Raw genomic sequence first — 22310 nt, forward strand, 5'->3', positions numbered from 1 at the left:
GGGCCCCGCCGCCGCCCCCGCCCCGGCATCCCTGCCGCATTGCGGCCCCCCCGGCCCCCGCCCCTGCCCCCGGGTGCCCGCCGCGGGGCCGCTGTCACCGGCCGGGCCGCCGCCCCCCGCCCTGCGCGGCAGCCCCCCTGCCCGCGGGGAGCGGGGCCGATCCGGCGGCGGCGGCGGCGGCCGTCCCCGCGGGGCTCTGTCCGTGGTGCCTGCGGGCGGGCCGGGAGCCGCCGGCCGCGCTCGCTCCCGGCGGGGCCATGAGCTTCTTCGGGTTCGGGCAGAGCGCGGAGCTGGAGCTGGTGCTGAGCGACGCCGAGAGCCGGCGGCGGGTGGAGCACAAGACGGAGGAAGGCAAGAAGGAGAAATATTTCCTCTTCTACGACGGGGAGACCGTCTCCGGGCGGGTGGTCCTCACCCTCAAGCACCCCAACAAGCGGCTGGAGCACCAGGGCATCAAAGTGGAGTTCATCGGGCAGATCGGTGAGAGGGGCGCGGGGCGCAGGCCTGCTGCGGGGCGGCTCGTCGCCGGTCACCGGCATCCCCTGCCCCGGGTGCCTTCCCCTCCCGGTGGCGTTGCGCGGAGGCCGGCACGTTCCTCTGGCCTTCGTAGCGCTGCTGGGTTGCGCGCACGCTGGCGTGAGTCCTGGGAACATCGCTACGCCCGTGGTACGGAAATCCTCAGCGGTGCGAAGGAGGTGACGCTCGGTCCCGAGCAGCACTTTGCTGCACGGAGAATTCCCACGGCCGCCTGTGATTATTCTGCCTGCGATTATTCCACCCTCCATTCGAGCTGGGCAACCCGGCCTGTTCTCTGGGCTCGAGCCCCGGCAGAAGGGAGGGAACTCCAGTCCTTTTCCAGGTCATTGTTCTCTCGTCCTATTTTCTCGCTCTTGCTCAGCCACCGATTTCAGCTCTAAAACGCACACGCTCGGAGGCAGGGTAAAATTCCGTTTCTGTCCTGCAGATGCAGGTCCAAGCCCAGACATCCTAGCAACGCCAGCTCTCGAGCGGTGTTCTCCAGGCTGTCTTTAGTCACAGCTCTACACGCTGTCTGTTTGCATTTCTCCTGTGCCTATTGATTCGGTTAGGGAAGCAGTGGCTCTGCCGCGGATGGTAATCGGGTGGATTTTGCCCGTACGTCTCAAATCACCCCTGGCACCTTCCCAGCCCCTGCCCCACAACGCCTTTTACCTGGGTAGATCAGCTTTCTTGAGGCCTATGGGCTCAGCTCGGCTGATTCCATCTCTGACTCTCTTATTCTTTGACCGTGTGACCACACATCCCTGCCCAGTTAGTTGGGTGACTTCATGTTGTTCAAAAATTGTAGTTATCTGTGCATGTAACCAATTTAGATTTAATATTTCCTGCTTGCTTAGAGGAAAGGTAGGTGCCACGCCCACCCTTCCATCGGAGTGGAGATGTCGGTGTTCATGGACGTGCCTGAGTCCCACAAGCCAAAATAAGTTCAAGGTGTTCCCAGTGATGTGACTGCGTGTGCGATGCCTCGCGTCTGTGGCTCCCCGTGCTCGGGTTTAGCCCTCAAAATCACTGCGCGAGCCGTGGGCCTAAACACTTTGCATTGCAAATCATGCGGTGGAGGAACCTGAAGCAGAGGTTTCCCCACCCAGCCCCGATACTGCTGTTTAATATTTTTGCTGGCCTCGCTTGTGCGTAACCCTGCCTTTGGAAGGAAAGGGGAGGAGGGCGGGCAGAGAGCGCCTGTAAGCGATGGAGTGTGAGCGAGCCCGTTCATCAGGAGCTGGCTTGTGACCTGCTCCTATTTGATTATGGTCGTCGTGGAAATTAAGCACAAACTTTGCTCCCTGCTCCACTCTGTCTCCTCTCTGCTGCCTCGCCTGCTTCTGATTCCCCACTTTGGAAGACTTTTGAGCCATACATACTTAGAATAACTGCTTTGAATTCACCTTATTGCCCAAGCAGGTTGTGTTAGGAGCTGCTGTGGCTGCACGTTAGTCTTTTTGCCCATAAAGCGCTGAAGTTTGTACTGCTGATGGCACTTCCTTAATTCTTGCCCTCTCCAAACAGCTTGCCTTACGTTCTGACTTCCCGCTGCCATGAGGTCAGTAGCTGTATGAGACAATTTAATAGGAAGGGAGACTGAGACGTAAAGGAGTGATGTGCCACAGGGAAGATGGCTGTTCCAGACCAGGTACCAGGGTCCAGACCTGTGTGGTCTCCTGTGAGCACAGAACCCGCTCATGATTTCGGTTTGCCTGCGGTTTCTGTGTCCTGAGCGCACCACCAAAACGTTGGCAGGTTATTTTCTTAATCTGGAAACTTTATAGCTCTGAAAACCTGAAATTACAGCTTATACCTGTTTAAAATGCTGATGTCCTCTAAAGTGTCTTCTTAAGGCTGCGAAGTGCCAATCTGTGCCCCTCTGAGGTGGCAGAGAACTTAGTACACTGACATTTGCCTCCCCTTGCTCTAAATTCGACCATTGCCTTCCGCATCGTGTGTGAAGAGGATATATTCCTCTTTTTATGTGGCACGTGGCTTCTCCCTGTCACATCAAGAGGCACTTTCCTCTCAATGGACATGTATTCAATGCAGAGAGAGTTGGTTTATTTATGTCAGCTGCCTGCCCAGCCTAAAGGGCTTGATGGCACTCGCTGTTCTGCGTAAGTGAGGGCTGTTCTAGTGCCAGTATTTCCATTATAGAGATAAGGTGAACAAAGGGGTGTAAGAAACAGACATTACTTAAAAGCTGAAATCTCACTGTGCATCTCAAGGAGCGGAGAACTGAGTCTCATTGCAGTTCCTGAACGCTACTAATACCTCCCAGAAGCCTCCTCTGCACAGTTTAGTGCTGACAGTGAACTCGTGTCTATCTGATTGTCTGATGACTTAGGTTTTTGTTTCCTTATCTAACCGCATCAGGTTGGCTAAGGCTTTACCTTTTAGGACTGTGTGGGTGTCTTGTAGTCACACAGCTCATGCACAGGGCTGGGAAGGGCAGATTTCATTGATAGTTGTGTGTAATACAGAGCTGTTAATGCAAATTGCAGCATTTTAACTTTCTGTTGCTTTGACTTAAGGGAGAACACTTAGTGGAAGTGCAGACAGGATTGCTTTCATTAAATGAGGAAACTTGTAGTCGTTTCCTGCAGCCGCAGGAAGGTTGTGGGGAAAACTGAAGCAATGTGTCCCTGTTGGTTACTTGAGCTGGTTTGAACAGTGCTTCCAAAGGTGAATGCTCTTCCCTCATCCGTGCTCATGTGGCCGTTACTGTGTTATCCAGGGGCTGGTGGAACAGTTGACTCAGCTGCCTCCCCACACACTCGGTAGTCTCTGATGGAGAGCAGTGAACAAGTGCAGTACGTTGCAGCCACAGGCTCCCCTGGTAGGTTCTCTGAACAGTGGTGAAGAAAGTAGTGATCCGGACAATAGAGTTGCTTGTAGCTGTGAAATCTCCTGCCTTTCCTCACTGTGTCACGTGGGATTAAGCATCACAGCTTAATCTGGATTTATGTCTTCCTAGAACTCTACTATGACCGAGGAAACCACCACGAGTTCGTGTCTCTGGTGAAAGACCTGGCCCGTCCTGGTGAATTCACTCAATCCCAGACATTTGACTTCGAATTCACACATGTGGAGAAACCTTACGAGTCCTACACGGGGCAGAATGTGAAGTTACGGTGAGTCTCCTCGCTTTGCTGACCCCAGTTCTTGGTTCTGCGCAGCGTGCAAGTACTGATGTTTACTGTGATGACGCTGGAGGCAGCGTCCCTTCCCAGACATCCTTGCAGGCTTATAATGTAACTCCAAAAGAATTGAAATTCAGTCACTGGCTTCGAAGGGGAGGTTGGAAAGAGGTGTGTCTGAGGAGAGCGGTGCGATCTAATCTCTTGCAAAAGGGCAGTGGTTTTACCATGTGCAAGCTGTTACTCAGATCCCCAAAATCGTGCTTAGGTAACTCAGGCTCACAAATGCGTGAAACCTTAGAGAAGTCTCAGAAGAGTCTGGTTTGCCATTTGAAAATTCCCTTCTGTCTTTTCCAACATGGAGTATTGGCTGCTCCAGAAGCCAGGGTACCAGTAAGACTGCTTGGGTAGCCCAGTGCAATCCATTCAGCCCCATGTCCCTCCCTGCTTCGTCTCTCTGTACAACCCTAATAGAAGGGGGACTCTCCTTGCAGGTATTTCCTCCGAGCGACTGTCAGCCGCAGACTGAACGATGTGGTGAAGGAGATGGACATAGTTGTGCACACTCTGAGCACCTACCCAGAGCTCAACTCCTCTATTAAGATGGAGGTGGGGATTGAGGATTGCCTGCACATTGAGTTCGAGTATAACAAGTCCAAGTAAGTGTCTCAAGAGCAGCCAGTGGCTGTGGGGAACCATCTGCTACAGGGGACAGCTTGGTTTGGAAGCCCAAGGCATGTGTCTTGCATGTGATCCTCCCAGGGATTCTTTGTTCACGGGAGGATGAAAAATGAAGTGCTGTTTACAGCAGCGCAGGGGAGGTGGTTGAGATGCCATCTGAAATTTACAGCTGGGGCCGCGGATAAGAGCAAAGCGCCTGACAAGCAAGTTCCCGCTCTGCGGTCTGAGTCCTGGTCTGCTGTGCAGTGTTTGATTGTGGTGCTTTCTTCCTTCATCTGCTAGGTATCATTTAAAAGACGTGATTGTCGGAAAGATCTACTTCCTGCTGGTGCGAATCAAGATCAAACACATGGAGATAGATATCATCAAGAGAGAAACCACAGGGACCGGACCCAACGTATATCATGAGAATGACACAATAGCTAAATATGAGATCATGGATGGGGCACCCGTGAGAGGTGAGAAGGCAGATGAACCCGTCAGAATTCCTCTTCTGAAGTCTTTTGGGGATGGGAATATGAGTCCTGCAGTGTCTTCAGCTGAATGTGTGTGCTCAGTATGCATCATATTTCACTGGTGGGCTCCTGTCAGTTTACGTAGGTGATTTAATACAATCCCCTTCCTTCTCTGGTATGATGAGGGGGAATTGAGGCATAATGAGTTGCAATGACTTACTTCTTTTGACGAAGCAGTGGCAGAACCAGGAATGGATGTAAATTCAGTGTTGGCATGGGCCACCAGCTGGCATTGCTGCAACTTGGAGCAGAAAGATGGTGTTCTAGCTCTGTGCCAATCTCCTGTGCCACTTGTTTTCCAGTTCCATTGCCCAGCACTGTCACCTGCCAGAGAAAATGTCACCTTACTCATTTTTTCCTGCAGTGCTGTCTTGATGCAGGTCACAAATGAGTCCTATGCTGTTAAAGTGGAGATGGAATAGCTGTCAGCAAGGGCAGGATCTGGCTGTGGACCAAAATGGCATGCTGATTTGTGAAGGGAGCTGAGGTCTTTTAGCTCATTTGTGGAAATAGTTACAAAGTTTGTAGCCTAGAGAGACTTTGTTTTGCTGGTGCTCTCCTAGTTGATACCTGTGCTGATGGTTCTGTGCACTCTGTAGGGGAGTCCATTCCCATCAGACTCTTTCTGGCTGGCTACGAGCTGACTCCAACGATGAGGGACATCAATAAGAAGTTCTCGGTGCGTTATTACCTCAATCTGGTGCTGATCGATGAGGAAGAGAGACGCTACTTTAAACAGCAGGTGAGAAACAGAGCTGTTAGTTCTTCTTGGACCTGCAGACTGTTGCTTGGGATGTTATAAGGACCTTCTGTGAATTGGGATTCCCATGGGGGAGAATTGTGTTCTTGACTGAAATCTGTAAGGACTAGACAAATTAGAGTGTGCAAAGAGGGTGTGGAAGCAATGGTCCACGCAGGTCAGGTGTGTGTGGTCGTGGGGATGCATGTAGAAGGTGCCCACCTGGGACTTCTTTTCCACTCTGTTACCCTGTGGTGGAGCTTCTGCGCTTCACCTTATGAATTCCAATGTGGTAGCCAACGGCAATAGGACAGAGCTGCCCTAGACGCCCAGTGGTTGCCTCTGTGTGCTCAGATCCTGGGGAGGAACCCTCTTCAAGAGGGCTGCATTGCGAGGCCTCTGCTTGCCACTGCATGTGGCTTCATGCACACGGCTGTGGGTGGAACGTGCCAGCATGGGCTGAGTTCTCCCTGGGTGCAAGCTGGCAGCGTGGTTGAAGCCTTTGGGTCTGGGTGGGGCCAGGAGAAGGTCTCACAAGCCTTGACAAGCCCTGCTGGCTGTGTTACTACAGGAGGTGGTGCTTTGGCGGAAAGGAGACATAGTGAGGAAGAGCATGTCCCACCAAGCAGCCATCGCCTCCCAGCGATTTGAGGGGACATCCTCACACAGCGAGGCCAAGACCCCCAGCCAGCCTGCAGAGAACAACGGCCGGCAGTGAGAGGCCACGCAGAGGAAGGCTGCTGTGGAGCCAGTGGGGACAGCAGCAAGGAGGAAGAAGAAAACACTTCAGAGACTTCGTGAAAATAAATATCCGTTTTGACTTAATTCCTTTCTTCAAAGGACTCATAGGGTGGGAAGGGGATGGGAGGGCAAGGCAAGCTGGAGCACTGGTGGTGTGCAGTTGAAGGTACCTCAGTGCTTCCCAATCAACTACATTCCTCTGGGGTTGGCTGCTTTGAGGCATGTGTCCGGAGGCTGCGGAGCTGCCTGATCTCCTCTTTGCCCCAAGACCCTTTCAGCGTGGCAGCGGGGAGGGAGAGAGCAAGTGAAGGCCAAATCTGCTGCTTCTTCCCAGCAGCGTGGAGGTTGCTGTGGGGCTGTGTAGGATGGATATTTTTCTTGCCTTTCTGAAATCTTCACGAGGGAGAATGACACAGTGATTAGCTAGAAGGTAGAGGAGGGAATCAGAGACTGAGGTGCGACCTACTTGAAATTGCTTAGTGTTATCCCCTCGCTGCCTCCCCTTCCTCTTCGTGCTGGCATTGGGTTCCTTGTCACAAACAGTTCTGTAATGGAGTTGACTCAGCCCTGGGACTGTCACACAGCTGTGTGGAGCACGGGCAGCGGGCGTGCTGCTGTGTCCTTGCTGTGGAGCTCCTGCCTGCGTGTTGTGTCAAGGGAGAGCTGTGGCTGGTAGGAGGGAGTGAGGCATGCGAATGCAGTAGGAGGTGGCACAGGTTGGGCAGAGCGGTGAAGGTCCCAGTGATGCTGGGTGGGCAAGAAGTGGGGGCAGGAAGGCTTCTGGCCAAGAGCAGTGCCTTCCTAATCTTGTCCCAGCAGCTGCCTGAGTGCCTCTGAGATTCAGTCTCTCCGGTTGCTGCACTCATACAGGTCCCAGCTGCTGATGCAGAGCAGGGGCAGACCAGGCGTGAGAGGTCTAGAGAATAGTTTTGGAATGTGAGAAGTAAATGAGGGCTCTCTTGGGAGTGGGCTTTTGCTGCACACGCTGCCCTGCTCGTGTCTGTGTCCTTGTGACAGAGCCGGCTTTGTGGTAGGACAGACGGTGGTATGGAAACACGTGTGTATTGTTTTGTTTGCTCCCTCGCGCCTATGGGATGAGGATTAGTAAGGACAGAAAGTGCATGCAATTGTTTTAAGAAGCTCATGGCCTGTGTGTGCTGCTAGATGAAGCCAAGCTGCAACTGGAAGGATGGCAGAGCTCTCTGATTCCAGAGACACATTCCTGAGGCCTGAGCTGAAGTCACCAGTGAGGTCTGAGGGTATGCCATGAACTGCAAACCTGAATGCGGGTTTTTTCTTTTCTAAAATAAGCTGCTTTTAGTCTTCAGCTAAGTAGAATCATGAGAACATTCCCAGAACGGAGCCACTCCTCCATTAAAAATTAGATGTGGCTTTGTGGACTTGATTGACTGTCTGGAGAATATCCATCCTGTCTGGATGCCCTTCAAGGAAGCAGGTGGTTAGACCTCCTACCAGATGGAGAGACAAGCCTGCTCTAAATGCTGGGATATGAGCTCTATCAAGTGGGATTTGTCTGGATTTCCCTGTGAGTTTGTGGCTCGCTAGGGTTTTGTCCAGCTTCCTTTTGAGTCTGGAATGAATGTCCTCTGCCTCTGTCCTACAGCTGGAGAACAGTTGTCTGGCAGCTAGGAAATGGAAGTATCTTCTGCTTTGTTTAGTGGAACAGTGCTGGTGGAGGGAGTGGGGCCTGGGTGGGAAGGGGAGCTTTTTATGTAATAAGACAGCTACTGTATTTCAGTGATAAATGTGTGTTTCTGCTTGCCAAAGTTAGTTATCTTTTACTCACCATGTGTAAGGTTGTGGTTTTTAGTAGAGCTGGACAGTCTCGCTCTGTTGTAGAGGACACTAATGATCTCATCTCTGCTGAATGCTTGTGTCACACCATGTTTCTGCTCTCTAATAGTGAAGACGTGGCTTGCTTTTCTTTACATGAGAAGTCTGTGCCATGGACTGGAGCCGTGTCTTCCTAAGACTGAAGCAAAAGCTTACTTTAGACAACTACCTTGTTATGCCAGGGCAAGGGGTGGTAACCTGCTGCAGGTCTCACGTGGCAAAGGAATCTAGATGTTACTTCTGACACTCACTCTACTCCCCGCTCTGTGTAGGGGGAACCACCAGTGCTGTGGCAATACACAATCTTTTAGAGACAAGTGAAGCTCCCATTGGGAGCCCCTGGGGATAGCAGACTATCTTTCCATGGCTAAGCTGAGCACAGCAGCACCCTAACCACCCTCTAGCTTTCCCTCAACTCCCATCCCACCTAGAATTTTTTTTCCTTGCCTGTTCCTCTTGCTTGTAGGCCATGTGGTGTTAAAGAAACCCCATGGATGAAGATGCCTCTGCATTCCAGGAGTGTTTTGTTTACTGGCTGAACAGCATCAGTACTGGATATAAGATAATTGTCTGACAAGACAAGGCACTGTAAGGAGATTTCTATTAAACATCTGTTCATCGCTTCTGATGGGTTTACTTGGAAAAGGTGCATGAGCCTATATGTTGGGTTGGGTTGCTTTTTTTCCCCCTACTTTGTGCCCCTCTCCCCTGTGTCCCTACTTGTGGAACCAGAATTTAGAAATGATCTCCATTTTTACTTAATCTAAATAGACCATTCAAGCTGTTACCCACTAGGCCCTCTGCTTGTCTGGGGTGGAGCAGATGGGCTGAGCATCTTTAGAGAGAAACTGAAGCATGAGGTCACTTCAGGACAAGGTACTATGGAAAAGCGTTTCATTAGCATGGTACAGGGCAGACACTGCTCCAGCAGTCGTGTCCCCCTGAGCTGGGTGGTTCTGTTCAGTGCTTGGATCATCCCTCTCTCCAGGCAGAGTCAGGCAGAGGGGGGAGGAGTGTGCAAGTACTAAACCAAGCAGTGCAACCTATAATTAAGCCTCTGCTGTGTTTACATGTTTCTTAATTCGTTGTCTTTTCAATGGCTGTATTTTAAAACTTGGGTTTTTTGTCTCTCCAATTAAAAAGAGCCAGCCCTGGCTGTCAAATGCTGTGTATGAGTTTGTCTGGTATGTTTTATATTGCCAAGAATTTTCTTGTTCTAGACAGAAGCTTAGTGACACCTTTCTGCAGAAAAATGTCCCTCTGCAGTACTTGGAACTGCGCTGGATCCTGTAGTAAACATCCTCAAGGAGGATGTACCCGTTTTGTCCTTCAAGAGATAAACTGCAGATTTCTCCACTATTAAAAACTGAGTAGCTGCAATTGATTCTAAAAGGCTTTATTTAAAAATAAGCAAAAATAACAGTGTGTGAGAATAAGGGACGTGTAGCTGCAAATCATGTGCGGGCACGTTCTTGTTGCTGCGATTGAGCAAGTAAACTTGAGAATTACGCTGGTTTAGGAGGAGGCATCAGCGGGCTGGGCAGAAGCTGGGCTGCTGTCATTTTCTTAATGTGGCTTTTCCTCTTCCAGGCTCAAGACAAAATCAAATTCCTCTGCATTGAAAAGGTAAGGAAGAAAAAGCCGTAAGTGGAACTCCCACATTCTCTGAGTGAGGGCTGCCTCTCAGAGGGAATGGCACCAAGAGTCCAGAGAAGAAGGTTCTTACCTTGTGTCAGTGGTTGGATGGAAAGACGTTGTCTTGTGAAGAGCATCATGTTCTTTAGGGGGCCTCCATCTGCTTTATGTGCCAGGTGGTGAGCCTTGATTTCAGAAAGGGGGATGAAACGTTTTGTCATCCGCACAAACTGGACATCCACCTGGGAAGTGATGGGCAGCAAAGGAGCATGGTTGGAGAAGGATATAGCCTCCAGATGCCACATAAGATCTTTGGGGGGGATAAAGATTTTAAACCAAGCAAATGACTGACGTGTACTACCATATAATGGTATGGAAGCTTTTCCTTGCTCAAGGCTAAAAGAACTTTCAGATATTTCTGGCAGGTGATTTGTTTACATGAGTCTTAGCACTGTGCAGCAGCAACATACATTCATGTTGGCACAGGCAATACAAAATTACGATGCGGGATGTAGCCAGCCTGTGAACAGTGACTTCCCTATAATTTAGCGTGCCTAAAACTACAGCTTTGTTTGCTGTAGACTGAGAGCAGCACTTAAAGATGTTCCTTCTCTTTCCTAACTCAGAGTTCTGCCATGCTTGGAGGTCAGCTCTGCATCCAAGATTTGAAAATTTAGCGAGATAGATACATTTTGGCAGCCTTCTGGAAGAGACAGGGGAAAAGGTAGAGAAAACAATCAGGACTGGATTTCCTCTTGAGAGAGAAAAAGGCAGCTAGGCCAGGACAACAGCTTAAGAAGATACACAATATGATGATAAGAGGCTTCTACCTTCACTTGGCTTGCACACAGAGCTCGAAACAGCTGTATTTAGTTTATTACATTACCATGGACCATTTGGGGTTCTCTTTTCTGCTGGAGGAATCATAATGAGGATCCTTCTGATCAAACTGTGTGTGATCAGGGTATGCCTCCTTTACGATCTGAAGCAGAAGGGGAGAAGGATGTGAGACAAGTTCCCATCAGTTAAAGACTGTTGTCAGCAAAGAGTACAAAATGCCCTTGAGCACGCTGTGACTAGACGTAAGGAATAATCCTGGTGCAAAAATCAGCCGTGCTTTCCCTGAACTCCATTCCAATGGTAAGACAGATTTCCTTCCTTTACATTTCTTGGGCCGAAGCACTGCAGAACAGCATGGCTGTCAAAGAAGCAACGTCACCTCTTCGGAGAGCAATGTGGAAGGAGCACACACAACAGAGGAAAACTGGGTAGATGATGATAGTCTTTGTGATGAGTTCTCCTCTTAAAGAAAAAGCTTTTCTGTGCCACGCCCTAGGTTTTATACTACTGCCTTGCAGGCTCAGCTGACTAGAATTTAGTGAATCAGATTTTAATCGGAATGTGGAGCAACACTTGACTTGGCTGGAAGAGCTCTGAAATGTCAGCAGGAAAACAGCAGTTTGGTTCCATTTCTCTGGGGAAAGATGCCTGAGTCAGCCCTGCTGTGATATGTACCCTTGAGCCTAGGTGCCCTGGGCTCATTCGCTGCTTTGACTGGACAATTTCTGCACTCCTTTCATACTGAGACAGAAGTAGGGCTAATGAGCTGTTTGATAACCCATCGATTATTACTTCCCCCACCCTCCGAAACACAGAACGAGAAAGAAGCACTCACCTTGACAATGCCAACAATGCCAGGCTCTTTACAGTTACTGTGGTAGAAGAAGGCCTGCTGCCCAAGTTTCATGGCTCTCAGGAAATTCCTTGCCTGTCAGGTGTAAACAAGAGACTTTGAGCTCTTTGTATCAAGCTCTCAGGGTTTCAATATAAGCAGTTAGGAACAAGAACTAACAACAAGAGAGGTATATGTGCTTCAGAGCTACTCAGATAAGGTTTCCTACAGTTGTACAGATGTTTTGTGCTGCAATGAAATTTTCTACGGGGAGAGCCACCTTTTTTCTAGTGCTCTTTCAGTGACTCCATCTTTGACATGTGCTCCTTACCTGGTAGTTTCTTACTCCATCCCAAAAGGTTGTCTGATTGGGCTGAGCTTTCAAGTCATCGATGCTGAACTGCCAAACGGAATGAAAATACAGGTTAAGTTCAGAAGGTAGTCTGATCTTTATTGTGTCTTTGTCAACACTGTGCCTAAACATTTGTTCCTAGTAGCTCCTTCAATTATAGTACAAATGACACAATATTTTTGGTTCCCACAGGGGCTAGAGAAAAGCCTTCACCAAGGAGGAACACTGCAGCAGTGTAAAGGCAGAGTCTGAAACAGATGCTGCCCCTGCTATCAACAGCTAAGCATCCTGAGGACCTGATTTCCTCTTTTATTACAAGTATCAAACCCCAGTGTTGTCACCCTGGAAGAGAAAAACATTATGTCTTTCTATTTCCAGGAAGACAAATGGCTTTTGAGAAGTAAAGACACAACAGTGTTAATATTTCAAACAATCTGAATTGTCTGATCCTGTAACTCAGTATTCAGGCACTAACGCTCTGGATAGCAGTGAAACTGCTTCTGTACTTCGCTGAGTGAGGGTGGGTGTCGGTGCTTACTTTCACATCCACTCCCTTCTCGAGCCTGCTCTCTGGTTCTGATTTCAGAAGCCAGTGACAATACGTTATCTTGCTTTCCTCCCCACCGGAGTCGGATTCTTTTGTCTTCTTCCAATTTTTCCATCCTGACTTGGAACTCCCAGCTGGAGGTTTTGTGGACTTCTCTTCTTCCTCCTTATCCGGAGTCTCCTCCTCAGTTTTGGCAATTTTAGCATCAGGCTCTTTTTTATCTTAAAAGAAACAATAAAAAAAACCCATTAAGATAAAACACATTTTGTTTCCGATAAGGACTAGGGCTGAAATATTTCCAGTCATCCAAGCTGGTTTCACACCCTGGTATTTGACTGCAGCAGAAGTCTGGTGCACCCCAGGTGCTATGGGTAAAGTAGCAGCATTATGCACCACTGCGTATTTCTAGTTTACATCTGAAATAAGGATATATTTTTTGTGTGGTGTGCACAAATGTAGTTTAATAGTCATAGTTAACCAAAAAAAAAGCCAGGATAGACCATGTTGCTCACATGAAGTGTAGCTGAATTTTTTTTAATTAACTGCTGAGAAATCAGCTGCAGGCAACAAAGTTGATTTAGGTGAGTCTGGTGAAGAACAGGAAAATTCAGCAGCAAAGCAAGCTTTTTCAATTATTGCAGTAGCTGGAAACTTTAGATTAAGCCACCACTGTGCTACCTGTTCAGAGGGGGTCTATATCCCTGTTTGTTCAGGACCCAGACAACAAAAAACAGTTAATAAGAAGCGATTAAAGGGTAAGAAGGTGGTGATTTGCTGGAGTCAATTAAGCAGATGAGGGGCACAGATGAGGCTAACTGTGTAATTTTTTCATCTCATGCCTTAAACACCACATAATGTTGCCTCAAGTGCAAGGTTTTGGCTTTTTGGTTTTTTTGCACATGGTACCACATCAGCTTCCTGCCACTACACTGGGTATATTTCGAGTGACCATCTCTAACACATAGGACCTGAAAGCTCTTCATAAAAGGGCATGAGTTACATTTCTTAACCACCTTGTGCTAAGAATACATCATTGTTCCTATTGTATATCTAGCAGACTTGCCTCAGTCACGCATGGATGCTCAGCCCATTTTTACAGAGGAAATCCTGTCTACAAGACGTGGCTTTGAAAGACAGACGGTTAAGATGACTGTCTGTACTTTCACCATAGCTTGGAATCTCAAGTGAGAGACGCTAAATTAGTTAGGATGCCAGCACAGACCTGCTACTGCTCCTTTGTCTCTCTTTCTGCTTGGCCAAGGCATCTCTGGTCTCTTTCAATTATCTTCTCTTTGCTGAGAAGCACCTGCTGAATGAGAGAAGAAGAAAGAATTACTGCTTATTCAGGCAAGCTGAAAAAAGTAGAGATATCTGAGGCAGAGAACAGAAAAAGCTGTACAGTAAGTGGAGAGTAAATAAATTTCCTTCCTTGAGCTCAGTTTCCTCTATCAGTGCAAACGCTGGCACTGGTTGAGGACCACACCCTCGGTGTGTTGGAGGCAGGCAGGAGGCCCTCCACAGCCTGATGGACATTAGCAGAAGGGCTGCTTTTCCCCACAGCGGCGCAGCTGTTGGAGAAAAGTCCCGAAGGTGCTGGGCCGAAGCGTGGCCCCTCTCTGCCGCGCAGGAGGAGCTGTGCTTTGGGGAAGGGAGAAGGGCTCGCCTCCAGAGCTCAGTCCAGCCTGGTTGTGTGGCTCAGAGAGTGTGCAGGCAAAGTCCCTTCGGGAAAGGGAGCGAGCTGGCTGGTCCTGCCCCTGCCCCCTCCTGCCAGCAGCCCGTTAGAAGTTATTTGGCTCTGGGCTGGCCTCCTTCTGCCAGCGCGGGTGGCATCAACTTTTCCACCCTCCATGCCAAGCTTCTCCCCTCCTTCCCCCCCACCGCGGGCTCCCCCTCACCGGCTCCGGCCGCCGCAGCCCCCCTCGCCTCGGACAGGGCAGAAGGATGCTCTCGCCTCGGCGCAGGAGGAGGAAACACACCGCCCCCCGCCCGCCTGGAGTCGGAAGCGGGTGACCGTTATGCAAAGAGCGAAGGCCCGGCCTGCGGGCTCGCCTCCTTCCCCGCAGCCACCGCGCCGCCGGGAGCCGCCCAGGGCAGGACTACAGCTCCCGGCCTGCCCCGCCGCCCGGGCCGCTGCCGCGCACGACGCCTCCGGGCCGGCCCCGCCATGGCCTGGCGAGGAGCCCCCCGCGTCGCGGCCCGGCTGCGGCTGCTGCTGCGGCGCCCGGCGGCGGCGGCGGGGCGGCGGGGGATCGCCTCCTGCATCGACCGTAAGGCTCCTGCTGCGGCGGCGGGGGGGGAGCCCCGGCCCCCCCGGGGACGAGTCGGGCCGCAGGGATCCCCCCCCCCGCGGCCCCGCAGTCGCTGCCGGAGGGAGGGGGGCGGTCTGGGGTGAAGCTGGAAGGCGGGTCGGTGGCCTGGGGCCTGCCGGACGGAGATGTCCCGGCTCCTGCAGCGGCTCCGCGCAGGGCGACGCGGGTCCCGGCCGTCCCGACGCCCGGCCGAGTGGGACAGGGCCCACCTTCCCCTGCCCTGTACCTGTGCTAGATCTTCGCGGTTTTTCAAGCTTGACTGTGAATCAAAGAATATATCGGAACGAGTCGGTAAAACACCGCGAAAGGCTCGCTGGGGAGGCAGGCCGGGCTGGCTGCACCCGTGTGTTGGTCCGGGTTATCCTGTGATGGAAGTCATCTTCCGATGGCTGAGCGTGGTCTCTGGTTACCGGGATAACAGCTGTGCCTGAGCCGGACTCCTCCTACAGCATTCCCAAACACTAACCAGATGAACTGCTTCGATGTGTAAATGTAACCACGTTTAGGATTGAAACAGCAGCATCGCTGTGATTTTTAGGAGAGGAACTAACAAAACAATGTTGGATCTATGTGCAAACGAAGCAGGAGTTTTCAAATGCAGGCTGTAACCAAAGCTTCAGGTGCTGTTTCCAAAGGGTGGCTTTATTCATTGCTTGCTTTCTACTGTCACTTCAAGTCCCAGGACTGTGTCCTTGTATTTCTGCAGCACAGATCTAGTGAGGTGGAGTGACAGCTGCCATGGACTCTGCTGCCCCGGTCCCGGTCTCACAACGCAGTGAGCGTTGAGTAGACGGAGATAGCTGGGAGCTCGGGTTTTGTCTTTTGTCCTAAGAAAGCCCCTTCCCAAAGCCCACTGCCCTCTATCAGCACTGTTCACGATGGCCCCAAAGAACAGAGAAATGGGCCCCGCAGCAGAGCCCCTGAACTGTTTGTGTGACTTACGGGACACTTTGAAATTGTTTGGGGTATAGAAGAGGTGGTAGTGCTTGTCTTCCCGCAACAGACAGGTGTTCTGTTCTCCTCCTGCTTTTCTAGCATCCGCCGGCCTGACTGAGGAGCAGAAGGAATTCCAAAAGGTTGCCCTTGATTTTGCTGCCAACGAGATGGCTCCTCACATGGCTGAGTGGGATGAAAAGGTATGACAGCCTCAGGAGGGTTGTGCTGCTCACTTTTTCCTCCCTTCAGATGTTACGATCCTTGGGGTTCCTGCAATTGCTCCTCAGTGCTGTAATGCCATCTGTAGAGATCTTCTTTGAAGCTGCTGCTGTAGCTGGGGTGGGAAGCCATCAGAAATTGAGTATTGAGATTGAATTGATCATAAATATTTGCTTACGGTGTCTTTGCCTGTCCCAATAGGAAATATTCCCTGTGGAAGCAATGCGGAAGGCAGCCCGGCTGGGATTCGGTGGGATCTATGTGAAACCAGACGTCGGTGGCTCTGGATTGTCACGACTTGATACCTCCATCATCTTTGAAGCTTTATCAACAGGATGTACCAGCACCACTGCTTATATCAGCATCCACAAGTGAGTGTGTCTGCAGGGCGGTGGATGGTGTTAGCCCGGCTGAAAACCACATTTTCTCTGTGGGCTCTAAACCCAGCTGGAGACAGCTCTCTTGGTGCTGTTTATTATTTCAAGTTGGGACCCCAAGTAGACACATCCCTGTGAGGATCCCTTGACAGCAGTAAACAAACAGGCTACAAAAACTGAGATGCCACCAAGAAGTAATTTTAGCTTTGTGGCATGCAAGATGGGATTAAGTTCTGGATTTTGTTCCCTGCTTTTCCACTTAAGCTGTCTATAGATAGTAACCTTTGTGCTTTGGTTGTGCTGTGACAGAGCCCAGAGGCACCAGCTGATACCAGGGCCCTATCCTGCTTGTACAGACATGTTCAGTGACGGGCTCACTTTGCACAAGAAGATGGAGCAATGATGCCTCCTTCTTCCAGGTGCATTTTTCCAAAGAGACGGTAGGGCTTAGAGCTGAGGGGAATGCTGAGGCTATTAAATGGGAACCTGCTGTTCCACAGGGCAGCAAGTCTGTGGTGAATGGAAGGTGATCTCCTTCCTCCTGGCTTCTGTGGCATGTAATTTTATTCTGTTTTGAGGTGGAGCAATATACTTTCAAAGCCTCAGTGCTTTTGACTGAACCCCATGGAGCTTTGTTCTTCTGTTCAGCCAGGGATGTTCTTGTGTGACCCACTTTCCTCCCAGGGCTGCATTCATGTAATGCTGCCCCTTCTCTCCTGCTCCAGCATGTGTGTTTGGATGATCGACAGCTTTGGCAATGAGGAACAGAGGCGCAGGTTCTGCCCATCGCTCTGTAGCATGGAAAAATTTGCTTCTTACTGCCTGACTGAGCCAGGTGAGCATCCTCAACCAAGAAATCTTCTCCCTTCCCTCACTCCTAACATGGTTTAACTGGACATGAACATTGTACAGAGCTGGAGGTGAAAAGTTTCTCTTCACGTTCATTTGGGCAATCACCGGATAACTGGGAAGGGGCAGATGATGATTGTTGGGATGCTTATGGTGCAAACCCGAGCGTCATTGGGTACGATCCCTGTGAGATTTTGTAGGCTCTGGACCTGCTGCTCCACTGGCTGCTTCCTTACCTCTCCTACAGGAAGTGGGAGTGATGCAGCCTCCCTGTTGACCTCAGCTCAGAGGAAAGGGGACACCTACGTCCTGAATGGCTCCAAGGTACTTCTTTGCTCCTCCTAAAACTGCTGGATGGCACTGCATGCACAAGGGGGCCTGGGTCCTTTCCATTTCCTACTGTCTCCTCATCTCTGTATGTTCTCCCAAGGTAGGATGTGCTCAGCAGAGCATTCACCAGAGCTTAGTACAGTTGGGTCCCTAAATACCTCTTGGCTGTGGGGTCTTTGCCCCTTCTGTCTTTGCACCACAGCTGCTGCTGCTGCAGGCTCAGGGTTAGCATACGAAAGCCACCCCTTCCTTCTTGTGCCCTTCTGCAGGCCTTCATCAGCGGGGGAGGTGACACCGATGTATACGTGGTCATGTGTCGCACGGGAGGCCCAGGCCCCAAGGGCATCTCCTGCCTGGTGGTGGAGAAGGGGACACCGGGGCTCAGCTTTGGCAAGAAAGAGAGGAAGGTAAGAGGCTTGGTTTTTCCTTCCTGTGATGAGCTGGGATCTGTTCTTGGATGGGACCAGAGTCCCAGCCTGGCATGTTTTTTCCAAGCCAAGTCCAGCTGTGGTGAAGGTTGCCCAATACCCGTCCCTTTGGTAAGTGAAGGATTTTAATCTCAGGAACATCGAGGTTCGTTGGATCTGTGCCTCTTCTCAAATACTTGCATTCCAGTTTCCAAGTCAGCACACTGAGGCCAAACCACGCAGACCACAGGCATTCTGCGGCAGCTTGGCAGTGAGACTGAGGGGTTGAGAGCAGGCTGGGCAGTTCTCTGCTGGGAGCTGGAGGTCTGCTGCAGCAGTCTGGAAGGTGCTCTGTTTTTTTCCAGGTGGGCTGGAATTCCCAGCCAACTCGGGCTGTGATCTTTGAGGACTGCGTTGTTCCTGTTGGCAACCGGCTGGGAGCTGAAGGGCAGGGCTTCAGCATTGCCATGAAGGGACTGAATGGAGGCAGGATAAACATCGGTAAGAAAGACAGCTGAGAGCGAAGGGAGGAGGGTGGGGTCATCTTCTTGCCCGTCTGCGTTAGCTTCATATTCACTCTGTGTCCTTGGCTTCTCCCACCAGCTTCTTGTTCGTTAGGAGCTGCTCATGCCTCTGTTCTCCTGGCTCAGGAACACCTCACTGTCCGCAAACAGTTTGGGGAACCCCTAGCAAACAATCAGGTAACCTCTCCATCAGATCTGATGGATCTTTCTGATCCTGGCTGAACAAGCAGCCAGAGGTCCCACCACTCACTTCACAGGGTCTGCCCTGGAGAAGTCAGGAACATGTTTTTCCTGAGTAAGAAAACATGTCAGGCCTGAGACCTGCCTGAAGGTGGTGGAGATGTGGTTCAGGTCCCAGGCCCCTCCAAACATGCTGACCTAATTTTCCCTCTCGTGCTGTCCGCTGGCAGTACCTGCGGTTCAGGCTGGCGGAGATGGCAACGCGCCTGGTGGCAGCACGGCTCATGGTTCGCAACGCAGCGCAGGCCCTGCAGGAGGGACGGGAGGATGCGGCTGTGCTGTGCTCCATGGCCAAGCTCTTTGCTACTGATGAATGCTTTGCGGTAGGTTACTCAAACCTCAGTTGGCATCATTACTGCAAGCTTGGAGACCCCTCGTGGTGCCCCAGATGTCAGAAGTTTGACACTGTAGGGACCCAGGCCCAAGCACGTTCATTGAGCCAGAAGCCTCATTTCAGGACCACGATGTTTTGTGGGACAGAATTCTGCACCCTGTGGAGGCTGCAGTATTGGCCTCTCCACAGTTGGCCTCTAGTGCTTTCTACACTACTTTCTAGGGGAACAAATAACAGCACACAGAGCAGAGCATTTTTGTTTCCAAAGTATAATAGGCATATTACAGGCTGATCACTCCTAGGTAGCAAGTGGTCTTTCCTAGACCACTGAAAAATAAAATGTTACCACAAAATGTCCCTGAAAAGAGAAAGCAAGAAAGGAGGAAAAGAAAGGAAAAGGAAACTGCACCTCGACACTTCCTAGATCAGTGTCATTCAGAAGCGACCATATTTTCACAGCACGATGCATTTTTGCTATTTATTGTGTTTTATGTCCCAAGTTGACAGATAATGACACATGGAGTCATGTTTCAGTAGCAACCAGAGCTCGGAACAGATCTGACTGACCACTAGATGGTGGTCTGGCAGTTTGCTTTTGGCATCAGCAGCACCATAGAAATGCAGCAAAAATTGCCTCAGTTAAGTGTTTCCTGGGTATTTCTATGCTATCGTGTTCACATAAATGCACCATTAATGTGAAACAGCACTTAGGTAATGTGATAGCACTGAGAGCAGCGCTGATGGGGGTTGAGAGCACCTTGCCGTCACACCAGACTTTAACAGATGAGATTAGGTGATCAGAAAAAAAAAGAGCCAGGTTCCTGGGTTCTTACCGAGTTTCTGTCGCTGCCTTGTCCTTGACACCACGCAAGTCACTTCACCAGCGATGTTATCCTCTTAGATCTGTAACCAGGCTCTACAGATGCATGGGGGCTACGGCTACCTGAAGGATTATGCTGTGCAGCAGTTTGTGCGAGACATCCGAGTCCACCAGATCCTGGAAGGTAAAAGACACTCTTACTACCAGTGACTTGGCAGTGAAGCCAGGAGGGAACAGACCCTCCAGAGGCCCCCACCTTCCCACATGACTCTTTTGACTCTTGGGTTTCAGAGTTCTGTTTTGCTCTGAGCACGTGTCCCTGGTTGTCATGTGTGTGAATCCCCTGGCCAAGAGCTCTTGGTGTATTGGAGCAGTTACTGTGTATTTTAAGAGCCTTACAGCAGGGGATGATGTCTAGTTGTCATGTTAGCCATGCCTCAGTCCAGTTTCATCCTATTACTCCTACAGACGCATGCTGACACTCCCCAGCAATTCCTTTCCCGTGATTCCAGTCTATCTTCACTCTTTGACATTGTGTCTCTGACAGTGTCTGGCCTTTTCTAATCTCAGGTCGGCCTCTGAACCATTTTGTTTTCCCTCCTTCGAAATCCCTTCACCTACACCCAGGGTACCTGATAAGGGACATACTCTTTCCAATACCTAGAGTCTCTGTCTGTGTGTTGTGTTTATGTTACATAGTAAAGCAGAGAACTCAGATGTTGGCATAGATCCAGTTCTGCTCCATGCCTGGAGCCCTGTGAGGCCTCTCAATGCACAAATAAAAAGAAGCACCAGCATCTACCTCTTTGAAGCATTTCTCAAGCAATGTGCTGGCACTTGGCAGTGGTATTTTGGCCCAACACCTCCTAAATGTCACCTCAATTGGTGGGAAGAGCTTTTCTGTGCTGTAGACTGCAGATCAGGGAAGAATTCTCTTTGCCTTCATTGGGGGCAGAATTGGACCATCTCCTAACTGTCTTTTGCACCTTCGTCCTGCTGCAGGTACCAATGAGGTGATGCGGATGATTGTGGCCAGGAATCTGCTGCAGGGCTGAAGCCAGGAGTTAATCTCCAGCCTTAAATTTCTTCGTCTGTTACAGCTTGGTCTGTTTCCCACCCCTGTTCACCAACTCTCTCCCATGGGAGTGGAGAGGGGGATACCCCAGTGGAAACAGTCTTTCTGCCTTGTATTGACCAGGAGCACAGCTGGATGCCACCCCCATGCTGCCACAGCTGCACTCCGTGCCTGGCAGAGCTGCTGTTACTGGGCTGGTATTGTGCAGCCTGAAGATACGAATCACAGTTGTGAATACGAGCCTCTGTCTCCAAATCTTGATCACGGGCTGTTGCCACCCATCCTTCCTGGAAAGAGAAACACTAAACCTGTTGGTCATCTCTGCTGAGTCAGGACTGAGACGGGAACTTCAGGCAGAGGTGTAGCCTAATCCCATAGGACTCTTCCTCTATCGGTGAAATCTTTAGTTCGAGGGAACTACTTGCTCTGCTTAAAAACCTGTCCTGGGTGCTGTTCGCACCACTGGGAATAAATTAGCTTTTTAACTGAGGAGCAGGATGCCTCTTGTTTATCTAGAAGCACTCCTCTCTCTCTTCTCCCCGTGCACCTTTTCTAATGTACCGGCTGCTTGTTGGTCTCCCTACTCCCACCACATTCTGGTGCTTAATCTCAAAGAAGCCTTTTGCAGTACACAGGTACAAATCAAAAACGAAGGTCTTGCACAGAAACATTTAACTCTGTTGCCTCAAATCAGTATTCCCTGCTGTGTGCAGCACAGGGGGAGTAAAACATTGGTAAATTCAACTGATGTTTCCCCTCAGATTTGGAATCAATAAAGCAACGATGGCAACTTTACTGAGTGTCAGGAGTTGTGATAATTTTCCTCGGTGGTATTTCAGGTATATAACAGAGGTCACGGGAGCTTTTTGAAGTAGGGGGTTGCAAAGAAGTTGCTTCTGAGTTTGTTTTAGTTACAGTGTCTCTGTTAACCTCTTCAAATGAACCGGCTCCTCTTTTCCCCCTCGGGACATGGCGGGGAAGGGGGATGACAGAGCATTAGCGGCAGAAACGGGTGTTTGGGGATCTCAGACTGTGCTACACGGCAAGTGGCTATTGCTAGCAGGCCCTTAGGTCTGTTCCCGCGGGGCTCGGCGCTGCCTCCCCCCTCCCCGGCCGCGGTGCCCGCAGGGGCAGGGCGGGGGCGGCCTGAGGGGACGGGCCCGCGGCGGTGGCTGCTGCCGCGCGCCAGGCCGTTCCCTCAGCGAGACGGCGGTAACGGTCGCCCGGCGGCGGGGAAGGGGTCTCCGCGCTGCGCCCGGGCGGGCAGGGGCCGCTCCGGCCCCCGGGAAGGGGGGTTGTCCGCGGGCTCCGCGCCTCCCCGTACCTGCTGCCGGCCAGGCCCCGCCGCCTCCTGACGGGCACGGCCGCCGCCACCCCGCAGCGCCGCGCGCCCTCGCCGCACCCTGCGGGCGGCGGCCAATCGGAGGCACCGGCGGGGGAGAGGGCGGCGGGCGGCCAATGGCGGGCGAGCGGCGGGCGGAGCGGCCCA

The 22310-nt window shown here is 51.0% G+C and overlaps 3 protein-coding genes across 8 annotated transcripts; 2 read left to right on the forward strand and 1 right to left on the reverse strand.

Annotated features, from left to right (window-relative positions):
* Window positions 1-160: 160 nt before the first annotated feature.
* On the forward strand, window positions 161-9367 carry VPS26B (VPS26 retromer complex component B). The gene is made up of 6 exons (XM_068418252.1): window positions 161-480; window positions 3503-3659; window positions 4160-4324; window positions 4629-4804; window positions 5461-5603; window positions 6172-9367. Exons 1-6 carry the CDS (start codon window positions 258-260, stop codon window positions 6316-6318), a joined length of 1011 nt encoding a protein of 336 aa, XP_068274353.1. The 5' UTR covers window positions 161-257; the 3' UTR covers window positions 6319-9367.
* Window positions 9368-9575: 208 nt separating this feature from the next.
* Window positions 9576-22224, reverse strand: THYN1 (thymocyte nuclear protein 1). Of its 6 annotated transcripts, none has more exons than XM_068418363.1 (9): window positions 22146-22224; window positions 19760-19923; window positions 13624-13707; window positions 12393-12622; window positions 11834-11902; window positions 11506-11598; window positions 10717-10812; window positions 9922-10072; window positions 9576-9808 (listed from the first exon to the last, which is right to left on the reverse strand). In XM_068418363.1, exons 3-9 carry the CDS (start codon window positions 13664-13666, stop codon window positions 9762-9764), a joined length of 729 nt encoding a protein of 242 aa, XP_068274464.1. In that variant the 5' UTR covers window positions 13667-13707; window positions 19760-19923; window positions 22146-22224; the 3' UTR covers window positions 9576-9761. The 6 variants fall into 6 exon arrangements, with proteins under 6 accessions (XP_068274464.1, XP_068274461.1, XP_068274462.1 ...); XM_068418360.1 differs by having other exon boundaries at window positions 13624-13710; XM_068418361.1 differs by lacking the exons at window positions 19760-19923; window positions 22146-22224 and adding an exon at window positions 14937-15108.
* On the forward strand, window positions 14306-21616 carry ACAD8 (acyl-CoA dehydrogenase family member 8). The gene is made up of 11 exons (XM_068418357.1): window positions 14306-14668; window positions 15746-15846; window positions 16067-16236; window positions 16968-17077; window positions 17339-17415; window positions 17691-17828; window positions 18194-18329; window positions 18432-18529; window positions 18763-18915; window positions 19828-19930; window positions 20749-21616. The coding sequence occupies exons 1-11, from the start codon at window positions 14566-14568 to the stop codon at window positions 20799-20801; spliced, it is 1242 nt and encodes a 413-aa protein (XP_068274458.1). The 5' UTR covers window positions 14306-14565; the 3' UTR covers window positions 20802-21616.
* Window positions 22225-22310: the final 86 nt, after the last annotated feature.

This window comes from Nyctibius grandis, chromosome 25 (assembly GCF_013368605.1).
Source record: "Nyctibius grandis isolate bNycGra1 chromosome 25, bNycGra1.pri, whole genome shotgun sequence".
In the NCBI taxonomy this organism is placed as follows: Eukaryota; Metazoa; Chordata; class Aves; order Nyctibiiformes; family Nyctibiidae; genus Nyctibius; species Nyctibius grandis.